At 44.2% G+C, this 27,997-nt stretch overlaps 1 protein-coding gene across 2 annotated transcripts in view; it reads left to right on the top strand.

Annotated features, from left to right (window-relative positions):
- The window catches only part of CHRND (cholinergic receptor nicotinic delta subunit), a 63,589-nt gene that overhangs the window by 9,535 nt on the left and 26,057 nt on the right, over nucleotides 1-27,997 (top strand). The window contains exons 3-10 of one of the 2 annotated variants that reach the window (XM_063916538.1): nucleotides 1,178-1,222; nucleotides 12,223-12,332; nucleotides 15,287-15,442; nucleotides 18,106-18,221; nucleotides 18,363-18,563; nucleotides 21,431-21,542; nucleotides 21,887-22,001; nucleotides 26,111-26,321. In XM_063916538.1, the coding sequence (XP_063772608.1) occupies nucleotides 1,178-1,222; nucleotides 12,223-12,332; nucleotides 15,287-15,442; nucleotides 18,106-18,221; nucleotides 18,363-18,563; nucleotides 21,431-21,542; nucleotides 21,887-22,001; nucleotides 26,111-26,321 (1,066 nt within the window). The remainder of the gene's footprint in view (nucleotides 1-1,177; nucleotides 1,223-12,222; nucleotides 12,333-15,286; nucleotides 15,443-18,105; nucleotides 18,222-18,362; nucleotides 18,564-21,430; nucleotides 21,543-21,886; nucleotides 22,002-26,110; nucleotides 26,322-27,997) is intronic. The other variant, XM_063916539.1, reaches the window with a different exon arrangement.

The raw sequence follows: 27,997 nt of genomic DNA, 5'->3' as shown, positions 1-27,997 counted from the left end.
AAACAGCAGCGGACTCCCACCCCCCACCCCACACCAAAGACCCACAGCAGCGGACTCCCCCTCACCCCACCACCTGAGTCCTGCAGCAGAGGTCATCTTCCCCCCTCCCCCCCTCTACCGGAGTCCCGCAGCAGAGGTCATCTCCCCCCCCCCCCCCCCACACCCCCTCACCGGAGTCCCACAGCAGAGGTCTTCTCCCCCCCCTTACCATTGGAGTCCAGCAGCAGAGGTGTTCTCCCCGCAGTTCCCCGGAGCACTGGCGCTGTCTGTGCGTGGATGCCTGGGAGGGGGTGCAGGACCTCCGCTGATCTCTTTGCATGTGATACGGCCTCGGCGGCTTTAAACGCCGTCGGGGGGAGTGCAGCGGGGAGGGGGGATTATCGGCCGCCGCTGGTAAGCTCGGGGGGCAGTGGAAGGATGTCTAGAGTCATACACAGCCAGCCCAGGAATTGGGGGTGGTTTGGTGCCCAATCACATCAGTGTTAGTGACAGGGGGGTGCTTTCATATGGGCTGAAAGCACGCCCCTGTCACAGATGCACTCATACTAGTGCCGCTTATAGGGGTTTTTATAATGGACTTCTACAGCCCGATGTTTGCCCCCCCCCCCCCCCCATTCCGGTTCTTACTTTCTTACTTATAGACAGCAGGAGGCACCAAGAGCGGTGCCGCCGAACACCTGTAAAATCTTTTTTTTTTTTTTTACATAATTGAAACAATAGAAAGGATAAAGCAGATACTTATGACACAGAATCTGTGTCATAAGTATCTTCTTTGTATTTTAATAATTAAGGACAGGGGAGGCACTGCCTCCCCTGACTGCACGTCCCTGGCACTGCCATGCTACTCACGGCACCCCACTTTTAGGAACGCAGTGCTGCATCAAATATTTTTTTCACATTTTTTTCTAAGGGGGCATGGTACTCCCACGATTAGGCAAGCACCCCTCAAAAAAAGTACGAGCATGGCTTACATAAGGTAGCTCACAGCTATTAGGATTGACCCCCTAATCTGTTATCTAGATACTTTCCCTCAAACAGACAATCACAAAGAAATATTGATTTAATTTCTGATTACAAATCACTCATTTATTTAGTACTTTTTTATGTGTACATCACCCCATTATTATAATTAATAATAATCATAATAATAATAATCTATATTGTATTTTTATTGCAGAAAGAAGCAGATGAAACTCTGACTACAAATGTCTGGGTTGAGCAGGTAAGTCATTTATTAATATCCTTAATAATGTACCTCAGAATAAATATATATATATATATATATATATATATATATATATTATAAAATAATATAATGATGTCCGGCACTCCCACATGTGATAATAACCTGTAAAGTTGCTCCGGTGCGGTCCGTGCATATGCAAAGACGAAACAAACGGCGGCACTCAGGAGACGTTGAAGTAGTGAAACAGAACGGTGCTTTATCTACGTTTCGGGGTACATGGCCCCGTCATCAGGACACACACAGTGTGTGTCCTGATGACGGGGCCATGTACCCCGAAACGTAGATAAAGCACCGTTCTGTTTCACTACTTCATCGTCTCCTGAGTGCCGCCGTTTGTTTCGAGATTATATATATATATATATATATATATAATTTATTTTCAAAACTGAACTGTCATTTTAGACCGACGTCTGGTTCATTTTGATGGTGAGCTGCCACTGTAGCACGTCGGTTGGCCCTCACGCACCTTCGTAGTGGATGTTCACCTCTCATATCAATGGCACATGGTGCTCCGCAGTTTCCACGTTAGTTATTTACAATGGTGCTATTTGTCCAGTCACGGTACACCTTCACCACTGCAGCATGTACGCAGTTCACATACTGCGCTGTTTCATCCATACTGCCACCCTTTGCCCATAAGTCGATAATCATCCCTTTTTACAACTTGGATAAATTGCCCCTTTTACCCATGACAGGAACGAGTGATGTGTGTGCAGACGGCCTATCACACACCTTATATACCCACAAAGCCAGCGCATTACACCTGATGTACTTCATGGGCTACATACTACCAACGTCAAATGTAGGAGGTGGTCATAATAATGTGACTCGACCGTGTATATATACAGTATATACACACACACACACACACACACACTTAGGTCCATATATATTGGACACTGACACAATTTTCATAATTTGGGCTCTGTACGCCACCACAATGGATTTAAGATTAGACAATGGAGATGCAATTGAACAGCAGACTTTCCACTTAAATTTAGGAGTTAAAAAGAAAGTGTATGAAACGTTTAGGAATTACACTTTTATAAATAGTCCCTTATTTTCAGGGCTTAAATGTAATAGGACAAATTAACATAATCGTAACTGTTAAGAGTCGTTTGTGTCAGGATTCTGATTTAGTCTGTCCCCGGAGGGGGCACTAGTGGGTCAGTGTAGGTGTGATAGAGGAAACGGGGAGACTGAAGGAAAGTCCTGCGCATGAGCGCTTGATATTTATTATCACACAGGGATAACACAGCAACTGAACAACTGATATAACGGATGACAGGAATAATGAATGATGACTTAGTCCGATTAAATGAATGTTGCAAAAGTCACTGGTAACACATGAACAATGAAGATGAACTTGAAACTTGATATAAATGATAAGGCAATACTGAAATCAGATGCAGCAAACAAAACTCCGGTATATAACGAATAGCAATCAAAGCACACAGTCTCTGTAGAAGCATACGTCTTTAAGCCAAGCAAGGCCCTAGCAGGAGACCGTTCTAACACAGCAAATTGTTAAGTGCTGAATGCAATGCACAATGCTTGATGCTGGTAATCAGGTGCACAGGCTGAGTAATGGAAGAACACCTGAAGAAAGTCTCTTACTGCAAGTTGTTGTGGCAAACTGTGGCTGGAGTTCATAGCAAACTGAAGACTGAAGAATGACAACAAGGAAACCATTGGAAACAGGAACTTGCACACTGAATGTGACTCGCAGGAGAGCTGGAGTGGTTGCTGGTACTTGTAGTTCCACAGGAACATTGGAACAGGGAAACAACTTGGAGATGCCAGAAATAGGAGACTGCTGGAAACAAAGGATTGAAGACTGGAACCAGGAACTGGAAACTGGAACTGGAACTGCTGGGACCTGTAGTTCCACAGGTCCAATACACAGGGGTATCTCTGCAGACAGAGGACTGCAAACAGGAGACTTTTTTTTTTTTTTTATTAAACCATTTAGGTTAGTAAACATAGTCATCTACAATACAGATTTAGACAGTAAACAAATTATCAGCATGAATTTTTTTGAAAAACAACAATTATTATTATTAAAAAAAAACACCTGTTCATAATCAAAAAACAATATACAACTTAACACATACCCACAATATTAGGCTATCAATCTTCGTTAACATATCTAACCACATGCCTCCATTTCTTAACTTTCCAAACTCCCTCAGCATCAAGCTCTTTTCTTCCTTTCCTATCTCTCAGATAATAGACATATAACTTACCCAATACCATTCTAACACACTCATTCACAGACCAGCACTCACTCCTAAACACACACAGATTCCTTGCATTCCACAAAACTTCCATCACACAGCTCATGATCAACCACAAAAGTCTCTCTTTTCCTCTATCACATGCTCCCATACCAAATAATGCCACCTTCCATCCAATATACCTAACACCAGTAATCTCTCTACACAAGCCTCCCAAACACTTCCATACATCATTTGCAAAACCACAATTCCACATTACATGCATCACTGTTTCAGTATTATAACAATTGTCTCTCGGACAGACATCTGAAGCTACCAAGTCTCTTTTTTTCATAAACACTCTCACTGGCAACCCCTCATGTATACACAACCATACAATCTCCTTTTGTGTATTTGACATGCCATACGAACATAGCCTCTTCCATATAATCACAGCTTCACTTGAGCGCATATAATTGATATTACAAACTATCTCTCTATCTTTTATAACTTTCATAACCTTCTGTCTTTAAACCCACTTAAAGAAATATTCAAAAGATCTTTCTTTTTAATGAAAACTTCAATTACATTGTACCACCACGGACTGCTAAACGCCACAGGTACCTTCAGATCCCTTTTGATCCACCCTAAACCATACCAAGTCCACCCAGCCATATATCTCACCATACAGGCAGTTTTACTCCCCTTCCCTATTAACTCTACTATAACACGAATATAATTAACATACAAAAAGATTTCAATATCAGGGAAATCCAACCCACCATTCTCTCTTGCCTTTATCAACACTTCACGTTTCAAACGTTCCATCTTCCCACCCCAAACAAACATGAAAAGAACTCTGTTTATTTTCTTGATCTCCAGCACAGACGGAGGAAAAACACATGCCAGAAACAATAAAATAGGTAACACCACACTTTTAATCACCAACACTTTCCCAAACACTGTCATCTGTCTCATCTTCCAAAAATCCACCTTCTTCTGTACCCTCTTACTACATTCTTCCCAACTCACACTCCCTTTCAAATCATCCTCAAACACCACACCTAATATTTTAATCCCTTCACTCACGCTCATAATCCCTTCCACACTGCAACTTTCATCCCCAAAGCACTTCAATTTTGTTTTACACCAATTAACTTTAAATGCAGAAGCACTGCAAAAGAAACTAACCAGTAATTTAACTCTTCTCAATTCTGCAACACTCTTACTCACAACCGCAACATCATCCATATACCCCAATACTTTCACCATCCTACCTCCACTACCTGGTACCAACACCCCCCCTACAACTTTATCTCTCCTAATCATCTGTAATAATGGTTCAATAACACAAATAAACAAAATAGCTGACAATGGACATCCTTGTCGTACTCCTGACCTAATCACTACATTCTTACTTATATTCCCATTCACCAAAAACTTACTCACAACAGAATCATATAACCCTCTCACACATCTTACAAATTCCACCGGGAACCCCATACGTACCAATACTTTAAACATAAAATTGTGAGACACGCGGTCATACGCTTTTTCAAAATCTAAAGCTAATAACATACATACTCTCTTCCTTTCTCTGCAGTCACCCAACACATCTCTCAGCAAAATCAGATTATCTGTTATCCTTCTACCAGGCACACCACACACTTGATCATCACCCACCACCTGATCCACCACATCCCGCATCCTATTTGCCAATATTTTTGCCAGAATTTTATAATCTGAATTTAAAAGCGTAATAGGTCTCCAATTTTCTAACAAACCCCTATCACCTTTTTTATGCACTAACACCACAATACCTTCTTTCATACTATCACATAATCTTGCATTTCCAAACATAAAAGCACACAAATCACACACATCCTTCCCTATGACATCCCAAAAACAACTATAAAACTCAATCGGCAACCCATCCATACCTGGAGTTTTATTCCTTTTAGCACTATCCACAGCTCTTTTCACTTCATCACCTGTTACCTTATCCATCAAAACCGGCAAATTTCCCTCATACACTCTCTCAGACAAACCACACAATACTTCTTCTTCCATATCACTATCTACTTCCTTCCTATCATACAACTTTTCATAAAATTCTGTAATCACATCCATCATTCTTTCACCACTCACTTCCTCTCCATCTTTATCTAACACATACTTTATCACATGCTTATTTTTCAAGCTTTTTTTGAAAAAAAACCTTGTACATCTTTCATTTTCCTCTAATACCTCCACCCTAGACCTAAAAATAATTTCTTTACCTCTATTATTCAAACATTTACTAACCTCAGATCTTGCTTTAATAATATCATCATTCACATCCACACCTTCCTCTCTTAATTTATAAAGAAAACTAAGCCTGCTATTCCACAGCTGATACTTATTCCTCTCTCTCACAGCTTTTCTATATCCTGCTCTCTGATAGAACTTCTTAACCCTTTCCTTAACCCAGTCCCACCATTCCAATATATTGACAAACTCATTTTTCCTACTTTGCCAGAAACTATATTTCTTACAGAAATCTTTGAATAACACCTCATCTTCTAAAAGCTTAACATTTAGTCTCCACAATCCTTTCCCATATATTGTACTAGACTCACAACAAACATTGCAACATAAAGAAACATGATCTGTAAAAGGCACTTTCTCCTGTACAAACTCTCCAACCATCACATCTTTAGAACATAGTAAATAGTCTATACGAGACATTACCCCTCCTCTGTCCGCAAAAAAGGTATTTGGGACAGGCTTACCCATACTTGTCTCTGCAATATCAACAAAACCAAAATCCAGAATAATATCCTTCAGGATTTTCCCAGTAATATCAACAACTACCTCCCCTCTCCCACTCCTACCTTCCTTCTCTAGAATACAATTCATATCACCTACAAGCAATGTAGGAATTCTTCCAGACAAAAAAAACTTTAATTTTTCAAAAAAACATTTCCTCTCTTTCTTCTCTGCTGGAGCATAAACACAAAACACCCTAAATCTCCAGCCTCTATATTTAGCACTTACAGAGATAGCTCTCCCCTCTTCTATCACCAAATAACTTTCTATATTAATTTCTTTATTTTTAAACAAAATACCCACCCCTGCATTCCTGTTACAGCTAGAACCAGACCATATAGCCTCCCCATAGCCCCATTCCTCTTTTTCCGGTATATGAGACAATCCACATTCCTGCAAACATATAATATCAGCATTTCTTGCTGCCACATATTCTAATACTGCCGATCTTCTGGCTTTACTTGTGATTAATCTCACATTCAGCGAGAATATTTTTAAATTAAACATTTGAAACAAAATAAAACAAACAGACAACAAAAATAATAATAATAAACTTTGTAAAACAAAAACATTAGACATCCACTATGCACTGTTAGCATCACAGCACGTAAACAGAAGTTCACCCTAAAAAACATCAGGGAACTAATTAAGCAGCCCAAGGTACAGCACAAAAAATAGCTATTTTTGACCACCATCTCTTTAGCCGAGATCTAAAGCAGTTCTTCCTCAACAGCTTTGCAGTCCTCCTCACCCTATACCTTGCGGCCCCTTGTAAGAGGCACACTTCTTTACATTTGGGATAACATTTCCCCCATCTAAAAAATAAGCCGATGCCTCTTGTGATCTATCGCCATCCTCCTCAGCAGAGGACACATCTTCTATACCTTCAGTATTATGTCCTGTTGTATTCTCCATTCGTGGCTTCTTAGCTCTGCGCACCTGTTGTTCAGCTTTCCTAGCCACTGAGCCAGACTCCTCAGGCCCACTGCTGAACTCCTCCACTCTAGTAGAGTCCACCGATGGTACCGGACTCTGACAGTCATCTATTACCAGACTAAGAGCTGGACTCTCCACACAGTCACTTGATGCTTCCACCACATCCTCCATTACATCAGCAAACTCCTCTTGCTGTCCCTCATCTGCAGCCACACATGCAGGCTCATCAGACCGAACAAGCTGTTCCTCGTTATCAGCACTGGGTCCGGACCTAGCCTGCTCTTCACTAGTGGAATTCCCACCAGGCACAGACTGTTGTATATTAACCCCACGATCTGCAAAGTTTTTTGCTCTCATCTCAGCATCAAGCTCTTTAAACATTTGCCTTCGCATACTGACTTTAGCAGCAGGACAGTTTCGGACACTGTGTCCTACCTCTCCACAGATATCACAGCTTTTTGCCATTGGGCAATTGCCAGCCTCATGATCTTTTTGCTTGCAATTCCTACAAACTTTGCCTGTGGAACATTCCTCCTTAGTGTGTCCATACATAAAGCACAGTCTGCAGAAGCTTGGCTGTCCAAAATAGTACAAGAATCCCCTATTACCACCAATGCAGAAACTAGCAGGGGGATGCTTAGTACCACCCACATTATCTGGGTCAGGTTTTAGTCTCACCCAGAACCGTATTTTGCCATTGAAAATTCCTAGGGCATTTTTTTGTTTTACTCCACCCCGCACATTAGAACAGGATTGCAGTAGGAAGGCTTTTAACAAGCTCACCTCTGTGTATGGGTTATAAACATGAACAGTAATTGAAATTTCTTCAAGGGCAAAAAGAGGTTTCATTCTCACCAACCTCATTGCAGGCTCATGTTCCTTGCCCCTCAAAACCTCATACACATTGAGGCAGAAGCCATTTGAATGAAATGTCACGTCATAAATACCTTGTTTAGGGAAGTCTTGAATACAATAAAGGTCACTCAGAGTCACTTTCCCTAGCTTCTCCAGTATCTCATGGAAGACAAATTTCAGATCATTCTGCGATGAATCCTTTTCCAACTCCAAACGAATAGTATTCTTTACGCCAGACATTTCCAATCAGGGAAGATGTACCCAAGGTACTAATGCAGAAGTGTGCACCGGTGTGCGATCACCACTCAAAGCCAGGGGCTCCCCGCAAGGGGAAGACCCCAAAAGGCCCCTGCCCCAGACCAGGCAAGCCGGTCGTTCAGGCAGGAAAGTTGTATAATATCACCATCCATACAGGAGCCGCCTGTTCACAGAATGTGACATGTTGTCCAAGGCGATGAGACTGAGCCAGAAACTAGAGTTTATACCCCTTGGTCTGTGATGATTGGATGTTGCATCTCTGTGAAAACACACCCTGCTGGATTGGGTGTTCAGAACAGCTGTGAGTTAGCTGAAGCACTGTGTACTCCAGGCTGCAGTAGACTGAAAACTGGAACTGGAACAGAACTGAACTGCTGGAACCTGTAGTTCCACAGTAGTGATGAGACGGAGAATGCAGATTCCTGACACTTTGTAGGCAATGACTGCCTGATGTCAGGAACCCAGGAACATCACCAAATGCTTGGTTTCCTCCTTTCTTATCCTTTTCCAGTCCTTTACTGCAGCTGGAATGTAGTCAAGATGTCGGCTGTCGGGATCCATGCAGACAGAATGTCGACGCTGGAATCCCGTCTGGATCAGGAGATTGATGCCAGAATCCTGACAGCCGGCATCCTGATTGGAAGTATAGCGAGCGGGTTATGGTTAGGCTGTGTTGTTGGTGGTGGGGGGGTTAGGGGTAGGCTGCGGGAAGGGTGGGTTAGGGATAGGCACCACCGGGGGGAGGTTAGGTTTAGGCACTAAGGGGGAGGGTTGGGCTGCAGGGCAGGGGTGATTAGGTTTAGGCACTACTGGGGGAGGTTAGGGTCAGGCATCAATGCGGAAGGTTAGGGTTAGGCTGCAGGAAGAAAGGGATAGGGGTAGGGTAGGAGACAGGGGGGAACACTCTTACCTCCCCCCTGTTGGGATAGCAACTATTGGGATGCCGGCGTCAGTGTTCTGACTGCCAGCGTCCCGTGCGCCGGCAAATTATACTGGAGAAGTGCATGCTAGATCGGGTTGAGATCAGGCTATTCACTTGTCCACTGCAGAATATTCCACTTCTTTGCTTAAAAAACTCCAGAGTTACTTTCCCAGTATGTTTTAGGTCATTGCCCATCTGTACTATGAAGAGTTGTCCGATCAACTTTGCTGAATGTGGATGAATCTGTGTCAGGAGCCGGTGGCTTACCTCTGGAGCTGGGGTCCGGGGCCTGCCTGTCCGGCTGCAGGCAGTGCTGCGTGGCTGCGGTGGGATGCGGTAGGGGCCTTGCGGTGGTGGCTGGTGCAGGGGGGGGGGCAGGAGTCAGGCGGATGAATAGGCGCGATCTTGTGTGCCTGCAGCACTGGGGGCCGCCATGTTGAAGACCAATTCTCTGTGGCCAATGGAAGGGACTCTGTGGAATGCTCAGCCAATCTCTGGCAGCTTCTTCTTTCAAAAGGGGGCAGCTCAGTCTCTAATGTTGGCAGTGCTTTAAGTTACTGCCCAGTGCAGAAGCTCCAGCTCTGAGCTCCTTCTAGAATTTCCTGTGATTATTTCTTTGTGCTATCTTAGTCTCTTGCTCTCCCAGTTTCCCGCAGTCTTCCGCAGAACCGTAGTTGGTGGACCCTCAGCTCCACGACCTGCAGTTGTCCGCTTGCCTCGTATCTGTAGAAGAGCTTTTAAGTCATCCGCAGTGCTCTTCAGTCTAGACTCTTCAGCATTTATTCCTCAACAGTATTCTTCAGTAGTATTCTTCAGTGTTCTTCAGCCTTGACTCTGCAGCATTTATTCTTGAACAGTATTCTTCAGTGTTTTTCAGCCTTGACTCTTCAGCATTCACTCTTCAACAGTATTCTTCAGTGTTCTTCAGCCTCGACTCTTCAGCATTTATTCTTCAACAGTATTCTTCAGTGTTCTTCAGTCTCCACTCTTCAGCATTCATTCCTCAACAGTATTCGTCAGTGTTCTTCAGCCTTGACTCTGCAGCATTTATTCTTCAACAGTATTCTTCAGTGTTTTTCAGCCTTGACTCTTCAGCATTCACTCTTCAACAGTATTCTTCATTGTTCTTCAGCCTCAACTCTTCAGCATTTATTCTTCAATAGTATTCTTCAGTGTTCTTCAGCCTCAACTCTACAGCATTTATTCTTCAACAGTATTCTTCTGTGTTCTTTAGCCTCGACTCATCAGCATTCATTCTTCAGCAGTGTTCTTCAGTGTTCTTCAGCCACGACTCTTCAGTATACATTCCTAGCAGCATTCTTCAGTATTCTTCCATCACGACAACTCTGCAATAACATTCCTTGGTCTCCGAGTCTTTATTCCCACGGAGATAGCCAATTCCATTCACCTTATTCAGTCCACTAGTTAATTCTTCTACTGGCTCTTCCTTGAATCTCAGGGTACTGTATATGAGAAGGAAGTACATCTGACCTCCTCAGTTACTTCTTCCTTTCACTCCCTCAACGAACGCCCAGTTTTCGGTTCCTCATCATCAGCCCGTTCTGACAATCTGAGCAGACAGTATATCGCTATACACTTCAGAATTCATTCGGCTTCTGTCACATCATCAATAAACACTAGTGACCCAATGCCATTGGCTGCCATGAAAGCCCATGCCATAACACTGCTTTCACCATGTTTTATGGATGAATTGGTATGCTTTGGATAATGAGTCCTTCTAATAGGCCCTACACACATGCCGATTTGTTTGAAAGATATGAACGATCTCGTTCATAAATGAACGAGAACTCGTTCATATCTTTCAATGTGGAGGCTCCAGCGATGAACGATGCGCGGCCCCGCGCTCGTTCATCGCTGGTCCCCCGTCGGCTGTGCATGCAGGCCAATATGGACGATCTCGTCCATATTTGCCTGCACTTCAATGGAGCCGCGTGACGGGGGGAGTGAAGAAACTTCACTCCCCCCCGTCACTGCCCCCCTGCCGCCGGGTCGCCCGTCGGACGTATCCGCCGTTGGGCAGCTCGGCGGCGGATCGGCATGTCTGTAGGGCCCTTTAGCCTTCTCCATACCATCATTCTGGAACAGGTGGATCTTAGTTTAATCTATCCAAAGAATGCTGTTGCAGAACTGGGCTGGCTTTTTTAGGTTTTAATTAAGTCTTTTCTTCATAGTAAACTTGAATAATGATACGCCTACCTCCCAGAAACTGTTCTTGGCTGACTGTTTAGAGGGGTTTTCCTTTACCATCGTCTACCACTTTTGTCTGCCATGAACGTCCAAGCCTTTTTATGCTGTCGAGTTCACCATTGTGTTCTTTTTTTCTCAGTATGTTCCAAACTGTTAATTTGGCCACTTGTAAGGGTCCCGCTATCTCTCTGATGGATTTTGTTTTGTTTTTGCAAACCAAGGATGTCCTGTTTCACTTGCATTGAGAACTTTTTTGACCAGATGTTGTGGCTTCACTGCAACATTTTCCAAATGCAAATGTCACACGCAACTTCAGACCTTTTTCCTGCTTACAAGTGCTTTTGGTCCCTTGAAAAAGAGGGGCTAAAATAACAAAAATTGTGTCAGTGTCCAAATACATATGAACCTAACTGTGTGTGTGTGTGTGTGTGTGTGTGTGTGTGTGTGTGTGTATATATATATATATATATATATATATATATATATAGAGAGAGAGAGACTGATCTCAGGGGTAGTAAATTTGTGTTATACCATCCTTTCACAATTTGTATTTTGTTTTTGTTAGCAAGTAAATTTTTAACATTATAATTTTCGTATCACTCAGCTTAGAGGCTATTTGTGTGAATGTGGGGTGTCCTGATGATAAAATCGTGAATGGTGGCAGGTAGTTTTACAGGTATAAAACCTAGTCTTGTGGGCCTCTGCTCATTGGAACCACCAGTGATGTTGTATACAAAGTGTCACAATGTCTCAGCTGCACATTCTCTTTACAGGGATGGTATGACAAAAGACTTTCATGGAATATGACGGAGTTCTATGGCATTGATATACTGAGAGTTACTCCAGATATGGTGTGGCAACCAAAACTTATCCTTGAGAACAAGTGAGAGTGGTTAGCAACAAAAAGCTTTACAGTTACTGACTATTAATTACTGTTCCTCAACACATGCTCACTGTCAGGGGTGTATCTACCTATTGGCCAGGATGGCACTCGCCAGGGGCGCCAGGCAAGGAGGGGGCGCCGCCTGGCTGTGCCACCCGCGGCCAAAGGATAGAAAAGCAGTACTGTCAGACTGTACCTGGTGAGAGTCTGTTACTGCTGGAGAGGCGCTGGTGTCCGGCAGCACTGCACTTGTAATAAGACTCAAAATAAGCTACAGCTCCCAGCAGCCCTTGTTGTTGGAAGCTCCAGGCAGCAAGGGCTGCTGGGAACTGTAGTTTATTGTGAGTCTGATTACAAGTGTGGTGCTGCCGGACACTAGTCTGATCACTAGTGCAGTGCAGTGCTGCCGGACACTAGTCTGATCACTAGTGCAGTGCAGTGCAGTGCTGCCGGACACTGGCGCCGCACCGGCAGTAACAGACTCTCACCAGGTACACAGCAATTGTTACATAGCACAGTGCTATAGATCTATTTGTTGTTAAGATAATAAAAAAGTGTCAGTGTTTGGGAGAAGGGACTGTAGTACCTGGAAAACTACACGATTTTCATGCATGTTAGATGTAATGTAAGTAAGTAGTAAGTAAGCGAAAACTTTAACTTGTTGAGTGTAATAAAGAAAATACATATCTTACCTATTTCATGGGGGTGGTCTTCAGTATGCCGACTGTCGGGATCCCGGCGCACAGTATACCGGCGCCGGGATCCCGACAGCTGGCATACCGACACTTATTCTCCCTTGTGGGGGTCCACGACCCCCCTGGAGGGAGAATAAAATAGTGTGCGAGCGCAGTGAGCCCGCAAGGGGCTCATTTGCGCTCGCCACACTGACGGTAAGCCGGCGGTCGGGCTCCCGGCACCGGTATGCTGGTCGCCGGGAGCCCGACCGCCGGCATATCATAGTGAACCCATTTCATGGCCATGTTTAAGGAAATGTATATCAATTAATTGTATAATTGATCATTTTATCTTGGAAGTGATGGCACCCTGATGTTTTTTCTAACAGGAAGCACTTCTACCATCCAACTAATGGTGTTTGGTTAATGGCTGGCTCCATTTGAGGCTCATCTCACAGCAGCTCATTAGCATTTCATTCAGGATGCAGTCAAGATGCCGGCGTTTGGCATCCCGGCGGTCGGAAAGCTGACACCAGCATCCCGAAACTGCTCGGAATGCTGATGCTGGCATCCCAACATAGATAGCTATGATGCAGAATGCCAAAATCCGGATTGAGTTGGTGCCAAAGACTCCACTGGCAAGCCACGTAGGAGGGTTAGGGTTAGGCTGCGAGGGCGGGAGGGCTAGGGTTAGGCTGCAGGGAGGGAGATTAGGGAGGGTGCGTTAGGGTTAGGCACCACTGAAGAGGCTTTTGGGGGAGGGGGGTGGGTTAAGGTCAGGCTGTGGGAAAGGTGGGTTAGGGGGGAGGGATGGTGTAACGTGAATACGAGACACTACTGTGCGGTGTAATGTGAATCAGGGACACTACTGTGTGGCATAATTTGAATTGAAAGTACTATTGTATCCACACCCTTCCCCCACAAGACCATGCCCCATTTCCAATACTCACACCTTAGCCCCTTACTTTGCCAGGGGCGCTCGGACCCCTAGATACACCCCTGCTCACTGTGTAAATATCAATGGAATTTGGGTGTAACATTCAAAGCATAAGATCTCCTCTTCCGCTGCAGCCAGCCTTGTTTGGGGTTGTAAAATCCCTTCCCCTGTTAACTACGCGTAAGGCACACACTGCTCTATAGCAGGACGATATAAGATGTCAAATGAGTTTACAGAAGCATTTACTTCCTTCCCAGCTCTTATCAGATTTCTCAGGTCAGCGGAGGTCAGCTTAAGTTGCTTTGCAGAACTTGAGACAGACATAAGCAGATCAAGCTAATGAGATTTAATAGGCACATTAAATCTTTTCCACATGCAGTTAATAGTTTTCCTAGTATAAAACTACAGGCCTGATCCTGAGGTGGACGCTGAGCAGTAACGGCTGTGACTGTTACTGCAAAGTTATGCTAATGCCACAGCTGTTGTGCTAGAGGGCAGTTAGGAGAGTGCACGAGGACAAGTAAGGGGAGCCTTGTGAACACCTGTGGGGGGAGGCTAGATAACGGTCAGACCTGCCACAGCACGAGAGGACACGCTGCTTCAGCAAGCTAAACAGTCAGAGGAACAGCTTTACATTTATGTATTTGGGATGACTGAAATAACCTCCAGCAGGCTAGGGCAGTGCTTTAGTGAGGTGCCTGCTGGCAGCATAATAATGAGGAAACTATGTAATGTATTGGGGGAGGAGATGGCTGCAGGAGGTGGAGCATGGGTGACCATAACGGGAGGAGTCTATAACATGACACAGTTTGCCAGCACCAGCATACCAAGGCCGGATTAAGAACCACATGGGAATGGGGCTGAACATAATGAAGAGCCTATTGTGAGAAGCAAAGGTGCTAGGACGAGCAGGTGTGGCAAGAGGTGGGAAAGGGAGGGTACTGATTACCCTGGCCCAGGCTGGTTGGATGTGCTCAGGTAAACTGCTGAGAGGGATAAATGTCCTCCTTTGCAGTGCTGTTGAGGGGACACATTTCCCCCTTTCCAGCGCATAGTGCTGCACATAGCATTTCTCTTCGGTGCAGGTGTATCTACTCCTCCCTGATTTGGCCACACATTCCTAGTATCTGGGTCCCGCTCAGGTCTTAGCGGCCTTGGTAACCAGTGTATCAGCCCCAGTGTCTTATAACATTTCTAAAACTAGAAAATGTGCATTATTTTTTTGAGGAAAATAGAAAACTATTTTATTACTGTACAATTTCAACAAGTGTCAGTAAACAAATCTAATTAATATCCAGCTTTGTACATGATGTCTCACAGTTATAACATTTCTTGTTTTCTAGCAATGATGGCAACTTCGAAGTGGCATATTACTGCAATGTCCTCATATCACCCAGTGGCTATATCTACTGGCTGCCTCCAGCCATTTTCCAAACTCCTTGCTCCATCAATGTCAATTATTTCCCCTTTGACTGGCAGAATTGCTCTATCAAATTTAGGTAATTATTTTATTTAGCTACAGTGATGCCAACTGTCTGTCGAAAACATATTTAAATCTTTAAAACTGTCCTCCCCTTACAATGTGTGTTATTATATTACTATTGCATAGCTTTCCACACAATTTGTAACTAGTTAGTTAGCAAGGCACACACAGCAAGGGTTTTGACATTATTTTAAATCAAAGAAGACATTTTCTTTGCTTAAGTGAAAAATTCTTATCTTTGGTGAAAATTGCCATTATTGCTGCAGATGTGGTTATGACCAGGGGTGGATTGGGATGAAATACCAGCCTGGGAAATTTATGGAAGCAGCCCTTATGGGGGTGCAGTGAGTCTGATGAAGGGCTGGGGTCTGTTGAGTGGACGGGATCCCTCCTCATGGGGCCTGATGATACGCAACTGCAACCTTTTGCTGCAGTTGTGCCTGAGACCAGTGGCGGATTGGGAACTAAAAGTGGCCCTGTAAAATTTTATAGACGTGGCCCGCCATGGGCAGCACAAGAGGTATAACATACCATGTAGCCATGGCAGCATCACTGGATGGCAGAGTTGCTTTACCTCAGAGATGGAATAATAGAATGAATGGGGACAATGCAGAGTACTGAGTGCGGTGGGCTGCCTTTCATGTGGGGGGTGAGGCCACATGTCAACACACAAAACAGGCCCCACAGACACGTCAGTTTACCAGGAATCTTACTGGTGAGCCGTATAGCCAATCCACGCCTGGTTATGACCCATACATCAGTACAAGCAGAAGTAGGTAGGTTTTCCTGGGTCTCGCCACCAATAGCTTCTCATGCAAGGCAGACGCAATATTGGTTCTGTTGTTGTCATCTAAGTACAGCACAAAAAAACAAGATGAAAATTATTCTTTATTATTATACTTTTTTTTAAAAAATAATTTCAATGGTCAATATGTTTATATATTTTTATGTGTTTATGTTTGCATATTTATATCTATTTTATTTTACAATTATTACTGACATAACGTTTCCCTTCAGACTGGCCTGGCAGTAAGCTAACTCTTAGTGCTCGGGACCAGGATCACAGAGGCAGCTGAGTGGCTCATATCCCTATTGTGTCAGTTTAACTGTACATTGCAACAATAGCGGATCTTCTATCTTTGTGAAAAAAGGTGATAGTAAATTAGCCTGATTGCTGCACTTTAGTACGTAGATGTAATATAAATCCTATCCCTTTATCCCATCCCCTTTTGCACTGCCCATTAGATATGTATTAGTGGCATACTTTTGAACAACAAGGGGGGACAAGTGGAAAAGTTTCGCACCAACTAAGTCCAGGATATTATTTGATAAATGATACCTACTGTAGTAGCTGATTGGTTCCTATCAGATATATTTTTCCAGTTATCCTCTTTAGGTTTGATACATCTCCCTTTCACTATTACACAAGGCTAAATTTGCTTTCAAAAACCTGGGGCGTTGCAGAGGGCGCAGGGCCCTGGTTGTGGCACCATTGCTGCCCCAAGTCACCTGTATGTGGATTGCAGTGTACCTAGAATGGCATCCTGCAGCTAGTAGCGCTACTGCAGAGCCACCTACAGCACCCAAGGGACATTCAGGGCAGACACCCTGCAGGCTGAGGAGCTGCCTGGAGCATCCTTAGGATGCTACAGGCAGAACTCTACTTTTCACAACCAGTGACCCCATTCCCTTGGCGGCCAGGTTGGCACAGGGCACACTGCCGCCTTGTTGCGGTGCTGATATGACGTGAAGCTCTGGGAACTCTTCTGTGAAAGAGAAACGGGAGAAGCCCTGAGAGCAGACGTTGCTACTTCAGGGGGTGGGGCTGATTCACTGGACCTTGAGGAAGGGACAAGGTTACTATGATGACATTTTGCATAATTTAGCCCCACCCCCTCCATATGGCGCTGCAATTCCCTGTATTATCCCCCTATCATGCCTGCTTCACTAGGAAGTGGGCTGGATGCAGGAGATTCTTCCACAGGTGTGGGGGACTACCTTAAAAATCGTGACTCTCACGCACCTTCCAGGAGAGTAGGCAAGTATGTGAATTATTCAAAAATGGCCAAGTGATACTGTATTAGCTTTTTACAGGGAGATGTTTGTGGATACAGGGGGGACTTAGGAGGTAATCTAGGGCCATAAACACTGACTGATAATATAGTGTGATGGTGGAGAGGGTCACACAACTGTGTACTTGTTCTTTATACATAAAAACAGGCTGCAGTTCAGCTGTATTTCGACTACTGGGATCTCACCGGATCCCAACCGCTGGGATCCTCAGCGGATCCCATCTGAGAAGCTGCCATTGTTTATAAGGGTGGTTTCACTCGGCTTGTGTGACCGGCTAACAGGCCGAGAAGGGGACAGAATTACTCTGTACATACAGACTGCATCTGGGAGGAGTTATTCACATGGGAGGGCCTGTGATATCAAAGCAGTTTTGACCAGTATCAGATCCTGTAGTAAGACGTCTATAATGACACTTTTCTAGCAGCATTAAGGCTAAGACCATATATACTATATGTTATGTTACTGCATGTTACATTTATACTTCAGATCTAAAAATTTTACAATTTGTGTACCTGGGTTTATGGGGTTTTTTTTGTCTCAATATTGCTTGTTTACAGGTATTTATAACATGCACATTTATAAAAACCCTTCTGTGTGTGGTTGTAGCTCATTGACTTACAATGCTAAAGAAATCAACCTGCGTCTGAAGGAGGAGAAGGATGAGAAAACAAAGAGATTTTACTCAGTAGAATGGATTGTCATTGATCGAGCAGCTTTTACAGGTACCGTGTCCTCTGAGCTGTATCTTACCCTATTCTAGAACAGACAAAGACTTGTCATTATTTTATCATTTATAGAAAATCCATCAACTTGTTATCTGCTACAGGAACATGATAGTGTGATTCTCTTTCTCTGTATTACAGATAATGGAGAATGGGAGATTGTCCACATTCCAGCCAAAAAGAACATTGACAAGAGTGTGTCTCCTGAGAGCAGCCAGTACCAAGACATCACGTTCTACCTCATTATTAAAAGAAAACCCCTCTTCTACATTATAAACATCCTAGCACCTTGTGTGCTCATTGCTCTGATGGCTAACCTGGTCTTCTATCTGCCAGCTGACAGTGAGTGCCGCATCACTTTCAGAGAGGAGCTAGTCATGGCATGGGATGCCCAGTACAGGGAGATCTAAGGGGAAAGGAGGTGTCTGTGCCAGAATGAAATATAACACTTTGGATGATGTATTACAATCATGTTGGTTTAAACAACTATAACCAACTATATAATGATTAGAGTAACTAAGATAATTAAATACACAAAAAAGGGGGTATAGTATCACAGCTGTGCACAGGCTGCTGACGTGTTTAATGGAAAAGAGTATCACCCACACTCCAAAACAAGACAGCGATAGCAAAGGACCACCACACGAACGCGCACACAATACTCACTATACAATCCTTCAATTTAGAAGATTTTCACTGGTTCTCTTAGGTGTACTTTTCCTTCTTCGGCACCTCAAAATAAGAAATATACAACACAGTGTAATACTATTAAAACTTAATTTAGAGTTGCATACAGGGGTCACTGACTCGTACCGGAAATTGTGGTCTGCCAAGGTTTTGGCAGACGGACTTGGCTCAGAGAGCGGATTTTGGTGGTCATTCTGAGTTGATTGCAAGCTGCGATGAGGCAAAAAAACGGCACTTCTGCGCTTGCATATGTGGCGCAATGTGCACGCGTGACTTACTATTACAACGCCCGATGTAGTTTCACACAGGGTCTAGCAAAGCTTTTCAGTCGCACTGTAGACCGCAGAGTGATTGACAGGAAGGGGGCGTTTCTGGGTGTCAACTGACCGTTTTCAGGGAGTGATCGGAAAAACGCAGGCGTGGCTGCGCAGGGCGGGATTGTGACGTCAAAAAAGGAACTGAACAGTCTGAAGTCATCGTAAGTGCTGAGTAGGTATTGAGCTACTCTAAAACTGCACAAAAAAATGTTGCCGCCGCTGTGCGATCCTTTCGTTCGCACTTCAGCTAAGCTAAAATACACTCCCAGTGGGAGGCGGTATAGCGTTTGCATGGCGGCTAAAAACTGCTAGCGAGCGAACAACTCAGAATGACCACCTTTAACCGTACTACGTCAATGATCCACTGTTACTCCACACCTTTGACCTTCATTACACCATTGATATGTGGATTAAAAAAGACTTGACATAGTGTAAAACCGTACAGACAATTTATTAAAACATATACATAACATGCGTATCGAATGGTATTGTCTACTGTTATAAGTAGACAAAAAAGCACATAACAAGTCGTTAAAATACAGATGGTGAGACTCAGGGGCGGATTGGGAACAAAAAGCGGCCCTGGAAAAATTTGTACTAGTGGCCCCACATGGGCAGCACCAGAGTTGTAAGGTCTAGCCATGGGCCATGGCAGCAGCACCCTCCCCCCAAGACTTTCCAGATAGTGGGCATGTCCAGCATCAAGGGGGAAGTTAAAAGGAAATAAAATTAAATATTATGAGCACATTATATGATACACCGTCAGAATTTAGGAAACTATATAATTCTTTAGAAAGATATATTTTCTTGCTTATTACACCCAATCACTATTCACTCAATCTTATATGTCAGCCAAGCAGGCAGACAGAGCATACAGTAGATCATCTGCAATCACAGGCTAAGTGGAAAAGTAATTTTCATATATGCAAATTATTTAGCATCTTATTCATTATGTCTATAAAAAGGACCACATGTCCTCAAACAAAACAGGCCCCACGGGTGCATCGGCCCACCGGGAATCTTCCCTATAAACCCTATGTCCAATCCGCCTCTGGTGAGACTCCTACCAGGTGGTAATGTCCACTGAATAAGTAGACAACATAAGCATAAATCGTGGAAAATCAGAGGCGTCCCTGGATAACGTCCATCCGATCCTATGGTAAGTGTTCCACCTTCTGTAACCCTTTCCCCTCCAACGCATTTCGATACCACAGTATCTTTTTCAAGGTATGAGGAAAGTTCTACAGATGGAGAATTTATACCCCTACACATTAAACTCAAATCAGCCCCAATAGCAGGCATGGACAAACTGACCTGAACTCCTATATATAGCTTCTATAAGAAAGTATCTCCCCAACATCCATTCCACATTGGTCAATCTTAGCCAATCACCACTACAGGTATGTTTTCTTTTTATACTGTTGTAGGACAATGGCGCATCAGGAGGAAATCCATGCAAACATGGGGAGAACATACAAACTCCAGGCAGATCCATTACGCTGCCTAAAATATTGAATTACTTTTTCTTTGATAATTTAATAGACTGTGCCTAATGAATTATTTTATAGTTGCTTACATAACCAATAAAAATGAAAGTAAATAAACATAAAAATAAAGTATTGTTGCACCAAAGCCTCATAAACCTGTTCAGGTGGTAAACGTAGACATTTATATAAATCCACATAGGCTAAAACTGTGACAAAGGTCGTCTCACTTCTTTACAAAGCAGATATTCTTATCAGGCTCAGTACATGCTGCCCTAATGTATTTTATAAGTCATTCTCTCTTTGCTTGTTGATTTAAGTTGCAATTTATTGGCATAAAACAGCTCAAGAGTTGTCTGTGTATAAGTGAAGTGTAGTGGTGTGAGGCAGAGCCTTTCCTGTCATACTAACGTTTGTGCCAGAGTTTTGACTATATAAAGTATATGAAAAATACAAAGAATATGTTTGAAATATCTTTTTTGCATTATACTAATCATTTTTATAGCCAAAGCTCTGGAGTAAAAAATTTATGGCATTTCCGCACATCTCTGATCAAAGCGCACCAAATTTCCAGGAGTTTATACTGCTGCACCTGTGTATAATGCCCAGATGTACGCTTTGGCTCATATATTGTGTGTAAATCTGGCTCTGGTGCTAGCCAGTGCCTCCTCAGCCATTTAGCTCACCGCACGTCCCTGGTATAACATCATATTCTCTGCAGGTGGGGAGAAGATGACATTGGCTATTTCAGTCCTGCTGGCTCAGGCCGTCTTCTTGCTTCTGATCTCACAACGCCTACCAGAGACCTCCTTGGCGATCCCGCTCATCAGCAAGTAAGTCACTCTCATGTGGGTTATAGTACTTAGTAGTATTTCATTGGACTTAATTCCTGTTTGTAAGTAAAGCAAAAAAGCAAGCAACTGGGAAAAACCCTGTTGCACTGCAGGTGGGGCGGATATAACATGTGCAGAGAGAGTTAGATTTGTCAAGGTGTGTTTAAACTGAAATCTAAATTGCAGTGTAAAAATAAAGTTGTCTAAAATTGCAGCCTACATGCAGATTTGTTCCATTAAACATTGATAGAAAATAATAATCAATCAGGTAATTACAAACACATAGATGTCAAAATAGTGTCAGCTGGTATGATGGATCTGCTTCTCTGCTTTCTGTTCTTCAGATACCTGATGTTTATCATGGTGCTGGTGACAATAGTGGTGGTGAGCTGTGTTGTCGTGTTAAATATACACTTCAGGACTCCCAGCACACACATCATGTCAGACCGCCTGAAAAAGGTAAGACCCAGGATTCTGACCGACCAACGTACCGTGGGGCTGATTCTGAGTTGGGAGCAGCAAAAATGAGCAAGTAACCTTACGTCTTGGCAAAACCATGCTACACTGCAGGTGGGGCAGATTGAAAATGTGGAGGGAGAGCTAGATGTGAGAGGGGCATGTCCTAGCTCAAATCTAAATTGCATTTCAGCATTTGTGCGCTATATGCTACATGGAACAGCAGCCAATATTTACACTGCATACAAAAACTTTAAAGTATATGTATGTGCATCATGCTTGCCTACCTGACCCTCTTCATGAGGGAGAAAATGCTCTGTTCCTGGACTATCCTGGTAATGTATGATTGCCATCACCTGTGGTGAGCTAGTTAATTGATAAGAAAGTTGTTTCACCACAGGTGATGGCAATCATACATTACCAGGATAGTCCAGGAACAGAGCATTTTCTCCCACATGGAGAGGGTCAGGTAGGCAAGTATGCTGTGCATCCCTTGCATTGCAACATGCAGTGGCCTAACTCCCGGAGGCAATGAAAGCATTTGTCTCTGTTGACAGTGGGGCACTGAAAAGCAGGGTCAGCTGAAGGGACAGTATGGCAGCTGCCAGAACCCTTTACTGTACAAGACTGGCAGTGCTGGTGGCAACTGCAGTGTCAGCAGTACAGCTAGTTCTAACTTCTCCTTGGTCCTGAGATGCATTGCAGCCTGCATGATATCATAGATCATACTGCTGCCCGATGTCCTGCCTGCTCAGAGCTTTCAAGCAGAGTGAGCCTGCTCTGATGCAGCAACTGCTTGACTGCAGGTGTGGCCCGAGGCTGCATGAAGCAAGGGACTGGGAGCCACACTTGCCTACCTGACCCTCTCCATGAGGGAGAAAATGCTCTGTTCCTGGACTTTCCTGGTAGTGTATGATTGCCATCACCTGTGGTGAAACACCTTTCTTATCAATTACCTAGCTCACCACAGGTGATGGCAATCATACATGACCAGGAAAGTCCAGGAACAGAGCATTTTCTCCCTCATGGAGAGGGTCAGGTAGGCAAGTATGCTGGGAGCTCCTCTCATCTTCTTCAGTGAAGTGACATGTGAGGTAAGTCTTCTGCGGGAGGAGGGGGGCATTTTTTTTTCTGTAGGAGCCCATGTGTGGTTTTCATTGGGAAACAATTTATTTTATTTTTATTTTTTTCTTGTCACTGGGGAAGAATGTGTGGGTTGTTTTTTTCATTGTGGGACAATGTGGTTTTTTCACACTATGGGGCATTTTTTTTTTCCACTGTGAGACAATGTATTGTTTTGTTTCTCCACTGGGGACAATGTGTGCATTTTGTTTTCCACTGTGGGACAATGTTTATTTCTCTGGCTGGGTCCACAGGATTATCCACAGGATAACATTGGGATATTGTCGAGCGACAGCGAAAATGGCACCAACACGGTCACGAGCTTTCTGGCCTCCCAGGATGCATTGGGGCCTCCACTATATAGTCCCGCCCACTGACTCAGTCAGATCAGTTTTTTGCTTGGTGCGGCAGGAAGCTGCATGGTCACAGGGCTGCTGTGAAAGCAGCCTCAAGTTTTCATTACCTAAATCATCAAGGAGGGACTCACAGCAAGAGTCTGATGGAGGAAGTAACTCCCATTCTAAAGTGGGCAGAACTCCATCTCCCAGCATTGTCAGCAGTATTTGTCCCGGGTGTACTAAATTGGGAAGCGGATTTTCTCAGTCGGCACACCATTCAGGAAACCGAATGGGCACTACACCCAGAAGTGTTTCAGACACTGGTGAACAGATGGGGTCTACCGGAGATAGACCTTATGGCGTCTCGTCTAAACAACAAAGTTCCGAGGTACGGATCAAGAACAAGGGACCCAGGAGCAGTCCTGGTAGACGCACTGTCAGTAGAATGGAGGTTTCAGCTGGCATATCTGTTCCCTCCAATATCTCTGTTACCCAGAGTAGTGAGAAAGATAAAACAGGCAAAAGGAGCAATCATTCTAATAGCTCCAGCTTGGCCAAGAAGGCATTGGTACACAGATCTGTGGGGAATGTCCGTGCAAGCACCGATACTGCTCCCTCAACGTCCAGATCTGTTAATGCAGGGTCCTTGTTGTCACAGTCATCTGGATCGCCTGTCTTTGACAGCGTGGCTGTTGAAACCTCTATCTTAGAGGCTAAAGGATTTTCAAAGCAAGTAATCCAAACCATGCTTAGAGCAAGAAAGCCTTCTTCGGCCCGTGTATATCATAGAATATGGCAAGCCTATATTCATTGGTGTTCTGGAAAAAATTACAATCCAAGAGCCTTTAAAGTAGCTAGAATTTTGGATTTTCTGCAGGCAGGATTGGATAAGGGGTTGAAGGTTGCTTCCTTGAGGGTGCAAGTCTCAGCGTTGACTGTATGGTTTCAGCAGAAGATTGCTGACCTACAGGATGTACGTACGTTTTTCCAAGGAGTAGTACATATTCAACCTCCATTTGTTCCTCCTGCAGCTCCCTGGGATTTGAATTTAGTTCTTAAATTTCTCCAGGGTCCTTTGTTTGAACCACTTGAGAGAGCGGATCTTAAGTGGTTAACGATTAAAGTTCTTTTTTTACTGGCAATGGCGTCAGCCAGAAGAGTGTCAGATTTAGGAGCATTATCATGTAAGTCTCCTTTCCTAAGTTTTTTTCCAGACAGAGCAGTTCTCAGAACGAGATCTAGTTATCTTCCCAAGGTGGTGTCAAAGTTTCACCTGAATGAAGAGATTGTAGTCCCAGCTTTTCAGGTATCGGGACTATCTGCGGGAGAAGCGTCACTGGACGTGGTCCGGTCTTTAAAAATCTATATAGATCGTACTAGTGCCATCAGGAAAACAGATTCCCTCTTCATCCTCTACGGATTCCATAGGAGAGGTTGGCCTGCTAGTAAACAGACGCTGGCGAGATGGCTACGAGTGGTAATATCTGAAGCTTATTCTCATGCAGATCTCCCTATTCCGGCTAATGTCTCTGCACACTCTACACGTAAGGTAGGTCCTTCTTGGGCAGCACATCAGGGTGCATCAGCAGAACCGATATGTAAGGCAGCCACATGGTCTTCCATAAACACATTCATCAGACATTATGCCTTGGATACTTTTGCCTCTCATGACGCAGACTTCGGGCGAAAGGTCCTCCTGTGCAATCAGGAGCGTCCCCACCACTAAAATGGCTTTGGGAATCCCAATGTTATCCTGTGGATAATCCTGTGGACCCAGCCAGAGAAATAAACGTTATGGTAAGAACTTACCGTTGATAACGTGATTTCTCTTATGTCCACAGGGATCCCACCCGGACGCATCTGATTTGAGGATCTAGACAAACACTAAAAACCTCTTCCTTCTTGTATGGAAGGGTGTGCATGTGTGTTCTTATCGCCTGTACAGGTCTCTACCTAATGTTCCTGCCTATAATCGCTGTGGAAAGAACTGATCTGACTGAGTCAGTGGGCGGGACTATATAGTGGAGGCCCCAATGCATCCTGGGAGGCCAGAAAGCTCGTGACCGTGTTGGTGCCATTTTCGCTGTCGCTCGACAATATCCCAATGTTATCTTGTGGATACCTGTGGACATAAGAGAAATCACGTTATCAACGGTAAGTTCTTACCATAACGTTTATTTTTTCCCCAAGGGGACAATGTGTGCATTTTGTTTTCCATTGGGGGACAATGTTTTTTTTCCACTGGGGGACACAATTTTTTTTTTCCTGTGGGGGTAAATGCCCCAGATGTACCATTGGTGAGTCACCGGAGCCAATCCCGGCGATCACTGAGAAATAATATGAAAGCAATGCGACAGCTTTACTTCCTGCTTTGCACCCTCAGCTGTGCTACTGCTCATGCCCGGACGGATGCTGGGGAGGGGGCACAACTCTCTATATCGCTGATGGTATGAACTTATACCCCTGGCAACATACTGTAGTTTGTTCCAAATACAGAGTTACTTGTTTTTGCTTTGCTTCCAACTGAGCATCACCCCCAGTACAGGAAGGTGTATCTGTACATAACAAATTATGACCATTTTTGGCATCATCTAAGAAATCTAATGATATTAGCCTGACTCAAACATAACTTTATTTCCGTCTATCTCCCAGCTATTTCTGAACAAACTGCCACGTCTACTACATATGTCGCAACCAGCACAATCGGATCCTGAGCCGTGGAGTGGGGTGCTGCAGCGGCGCAGTAGCTCAGTGGGGTACATTGCTAAAGCAGAAGAATATTTCAGTGTTAAATCGCGAAGTGAACTTATGTTTGAGAAGCAATCAGAGCGCCATGGTCTGACTAGCCGAGCCACACCTGCAAGTAAGGACCACATTTTACATTGGCTGTATTATATGATACAGGGATGCTGAATGTTACAGGTGGACTCTCCTAAATAAAGGTAGCAGCAGGGCCGTTTCTTGGGGCAGGCGAGCAGTGCAACCGCCGCGGCACTAACTGTGGCTCCCTGCTTCCCCCTCCTATTTCTCCCTGAGTAACCCGCTCGGGGGGCGGAGTTTCACGGAATGACGCTGTTGCGTCGTTACGTCACGACGCAACCCCGTCACTCCGCGAAACTCCCCCCCCCCCCCCCCCCCCCCGAGCGGAGTACAGAGGGGGATCCAAGTTAGGAAGAGGGAAAGGCCGGTGCGAGGAGCGACTGGTGAGGCGGGCCGAAGAGCGGTAATCGCCTCTGTAAGTATTCTCTCTCTCTCTCAATGTGTAAAATGGGGACACCTGCCGTAATGTGTGAAATAGGGACTCTTGCCTGCCGTAGTGTGGGGATTTAATGTATCAAGGGCATTGCGGTGTGTGGCATAATATGGCGCAGGGGGCATTACTGTGTGGGGCTTAATATGGTAGAATTTTTTTCTCCTGTGGTGGTCGTGATCTGTTGGAGCAGGGTCAAAAACTGGATTGTGAGGTAGTCCTTTTCAGACGAGACCATGCCCATTTAGATGAGGCCACACACCCATTTAGATGAGGCCACGACCCCTTGCCGGGTGCACGCGCAAGTTTTTTTATTTTTTATCTAGGTGTGTGTGTGGGGGGGGGACGACATTTTTTTTTATGTTATGGGGGCGCATTTTTAAATCTCGCACTGGGAGCCAAATTGGCTAGAAACAGCCCTGGGTAGCAGCACATATCAATAGCAAATTGCTTATACAGGTTGGTAGTGCTGCTGTAAGAGCCTCTGACTAACCTACACCTGAGCTGCAAATAGGTTTCAGCAAAGGCAAGTGTATCCTTCGCTGAAAGAGAACCTTACATACTGCCCCACTCGATTACTGCGATCTGTAGATGAAGGACTTTTAGCAGTACCTAGAATCTCCCATAATTCATCTGGGGGTCGAGCTTTTAGTCATGTGGCTCCGACTCTATGGAACACACAGTGCGAGAGGCCCCAACTATAGAATCCTTTAAATATAGACTCAAGACTTTCCTGTTTACTCAAGCATTTCCATAATGTCCCGTAGTATCTACATGCTTCTGTATTTTATGAAAAGTTCATTGCTTCTGTACTATATTATGTTATGTATCTGTTAAGAATTTGAGTCCTATTGGAGAAAGAGCGCTATATAATTAAAATTTTTATTATTATAATAAAGTGAGCCACACTGGTCACTGAGCTGTTTCTACAAGTTGTAAGGAAAGGCAATATATGGTTTCACCCTATTCCAGCTGCTTTAAATGCTTCAGATTGTAAAATATTGTAGAGTATCTTTTTATGTGGTTTATCATGGCAGTATAATCATAGACACTCTGCGGCTGATCAAAATAGATGTGCATGGAAGATAGCTTATTTCCACATTTATAGAGCCATTCATTAGTGAGTACTTGCATCTGCCTGGAGGGGATGCCGTCAAAATGCCGGCTGTCAGGATCCCGGCAGTCGAAATACCGACGCCAGTGTCCCGACACCCATTAGAATGCTGATGCTGGAACTTCGAAAAGGTCAGGAGACTTCCGGAATCCTGACCATAGTAAGTATACCGCGT

The sequence above is a fragment of the Pseudophryne corroboree genome, chromosome 4 (genome assembly GCF_028390025.1).
Source record: "Pseudophryne corroboree isolate aPseCor3 chromosome 4, aPseCor3.hap2, whole genome shotgun sequence".
In the NCBI taxonomy this organism is placed as follows: Eukaryota; Metazoa; Chordata; class Amphibia; order Anura; family Myobatrachidae; genus Pseudophryne; species Pseudophryne corroboree.
This window is presented reverse-complemented; position numbering and strand designations above follow the sequence as displayed.